Source organism: Colletotrichum abscissum (assembly GCF_030869225.1).
Source record: "Colletotrichum abscissum strain IMI 504890 chromosome Unknown Scaffold_274.1, whole genome shotgun sequence".
NCBI classification, from domain to species: Eukaryota; Fungi; Ascomycota; class Sordariomycetes; order Glomerellales; family Glomerellaceae; genus Colletotrichum; species Colletotrichum abscissum.
This window is the reverse complement of record NW_026850181.1, coordinates 1-2,557: the sequence shown is the minus strand read 5'-3', so window position 1 is coordinate 2,557 and position 2,557 is coordinate 1. Positions and strand designations below refer to the sequence as shown.

At 52.9% G+C, this 2,557-nt stretch overlaps 1 protein-coding gene across 1 annotated transcript; it reads left to right on the top strand.

The window, feature by feature from the left end:
- Window positions 1-843: 843 nt before the first annotated feature.
- CABS01_17034 (uncharacterized protein) lies at window positions 844-2,531 on the top strand (the record flags this gene model as incomplete). Its single annotated transcript, XM_060550361.1, has 3 exons — window positions 844-960; window positions 1,037-1,585; window positions 1,866-2,531. 3 exons carry the CDS (start codon window positions 844-846, stop codon window positions 2,529-2,531), a joined length of 1,332 nt encoding a protein of 443 aa, XP_060398981.1.
- Between the last annotated feature and the right edge of the window lie 26 nt (window positions 2,532-2,557).

Below are 2,557 nucleotides of genomic sequence, written 5' to 3'. Positions count from 1 at the left end.
AGCTTAGAAGAGTCTGTAAACGGCTTGAAGATGATCGCGACCCCCTATCGGGATATCTGGACGTTGCTAAAGAGCTGTGTGCTGCTTTGGTTCACGTAAAACTCCCATGCGAAAGATTGATGATCGATGATTACCACCTCAAGGCATATCAAGCAATGTCGGAGCCGGAGTTTGCTGCTTACATGAGCCTCAGTCCCCGACCAGTCATACCGATATCAAGGTTGGGAACCCATTAATGCGCGCCATATGTTGTCTATAAGACGCGCAGGTAGTGGCGGCGAAGGAAACAAGGAGTGAGGCGTTCATGAAATCTAGCGTGATGAACGTTTTGCATGTTCGGTTGTAAACGTCCTGTATAGCTCAATTGAATAGTACGTAGTCTATACAGTACGGGTCCAGTATGCGACAAGCCATGAATCCCGGCTTCTTCATCTGTTCCGTCCGTGTTTCCGGCTGCGTGTGGTGATATGGTGGCTGTCTGAACCGGCTCCACCTCGCCACCCGAACAGGCAAGCAAGAAACGACTTTGACAGCATCCCAGTTCATGCACTGGCACATATCGAGAGCTCATTGGTGCTTTCTATAGTGTTCGACGAAAGTTACCTAGCAGGACTTCCGAATGTTGGCACGTCCCCAGAAATCCACAAGCACATGCGGCAAACACTCCTCACACACGAACACACACGAAGATTCACAGACCACTCTAGGCCTCAGCTGCAGAGTGAATCAACACAGTCTTGGCGAGTTCGTACAGTATGTATATATGCGCCCGTTGTCTCCTAGACCTGCGATTCGGTTTCGGATACTCGTCATCCTCGTTCTTACGCCTCTTCCTCTAGTGCCATGATTTCCAAGATCGTCATAGCCCTACATGTCGTCTTGACACTAGTCGTACTCGCAGTAACCGTCAGGACTCTGCAGAATGAAGCGAACGAGAAGGAGGGAATAGTACAGATTCAGGTGCGTAACTCATCACGCCGACAATGTGGGACTAACGGCAGCGAAGTTACATGAACAAGCAAAACGCTTCGTTCAGGTTCCTGACTTGGTCGGATCCATCGCCACAGCGGTGCAAAGTGCCGCAGCCGGTGTGGTCACTGCCGCGATCGCATCAGGCGAATCCTTGGTCGCCGCCAGTCTACCGTCTAGCATATCAGTGGGCACCAAATACGCGTGCGTGGCTTCAGAATGCGCAGCGATTCCAGGCCACGCCTTTCGCCTGATACATGACCTGGCCGCGTTTGTCCCTTCGTCCGAGGAGATCGAACAGCTGCAGAAGCTGGTAGAGAAATGCCCCAACCTGGAGACCGTTGTGTTCGCCGGGCTCGGCTTAGTTTTGGTGTCGACTACACTGCTGCTTGCTGGTCTCAAGTTCAGGCTGCTTCGCTTCGTATCGCTGGGGCTGGACGTTGTCGCCGTCGTCCTCTTCGCGGTAGTGACGGCCTATACGGTCTCTCTCTACAAGACATCTCAGACTGTGGCAGGCCTGCTTGGAGTTGAAGCGAGCAAAGGGGACATTTATGGAGCATCTATCGCAGATTTGTCACTGTGTCTGATTATGACTACGCTCGCTCTCGCGCAGACTGTACTGTAGAAGAGGGATCGAGATGCTGAGGGGTTTCGGCGGGTGATGTACGGCTTTCTTTCCCAGTCAAAGCGAGCGCCTTTTTCATACAAAACCAGATGAGAGACGGCGGATAAGGGGCGGAAGTAGCCATCTTGGATCGTACAGAGAGCCAAAACAACCAGTGAAATTTCGAGCGCTCAAAGCTCATTTCGGGCAAGCTGAGTACTTCGCATTTAAAAGATCACGGCGGCATTTCCATTCATGAGTGAATTTGTCAAATGTAATGTTGCCATCGTAGTATATAATCCCAGTGCCTCGGAAGATATCGTTTCAACCATCGTCCCGCGGCAATTCTCTACACGTCATCTCATCGTTCACAGCCCATTCTCAGGCGTCAGTACGCCTGTATATGATCAGCATGAGCGTCCGTGGTGTTGTGTCCCTGAATATCACGATCGTCTTCGTGTCCGGACTGACGGGGCTGGCGGGCAGACCACTTCATGATATCAGGCAGCTCATGCGTCTCGACACGGACTCTTGTCAGTCGGACGTACCGGATGATCCTCCTCTGGTGGTCAGCCAGCAGACGTTAGAGGAGACGCTTGCGCGCCTCGGGATCTCTCCCGAAAAGGTGCGATCTAAAAGTCGGACGAGAGGCGAGCTTACGGCTCTCGTCGGCTGCGATGCCGCAGGGTCGACCATGGAAAATCCCCGCGATGGCAACCGCGTTCCCGATCCGGTGTCCCCGAAGACCACGATAGCCGGACTGCGACTTGTCATCGACCGCATCAACTCGAGCATCCAGAGACTTGATCACCAGCTCCGTGTTCTGAGCGACGCACAAGAGCGATTGCGAAAGCTGACGTTGTTGACGACAGAGGAGGTGGATTGGGATGATCCCGTCACGCAAATTCGGTCGGAGGAAGCGCTCTTCGACTGTGAATCGGAGGTAGGGGAGACGTAGATGAAAAGGTTGCATGGCTACGATTA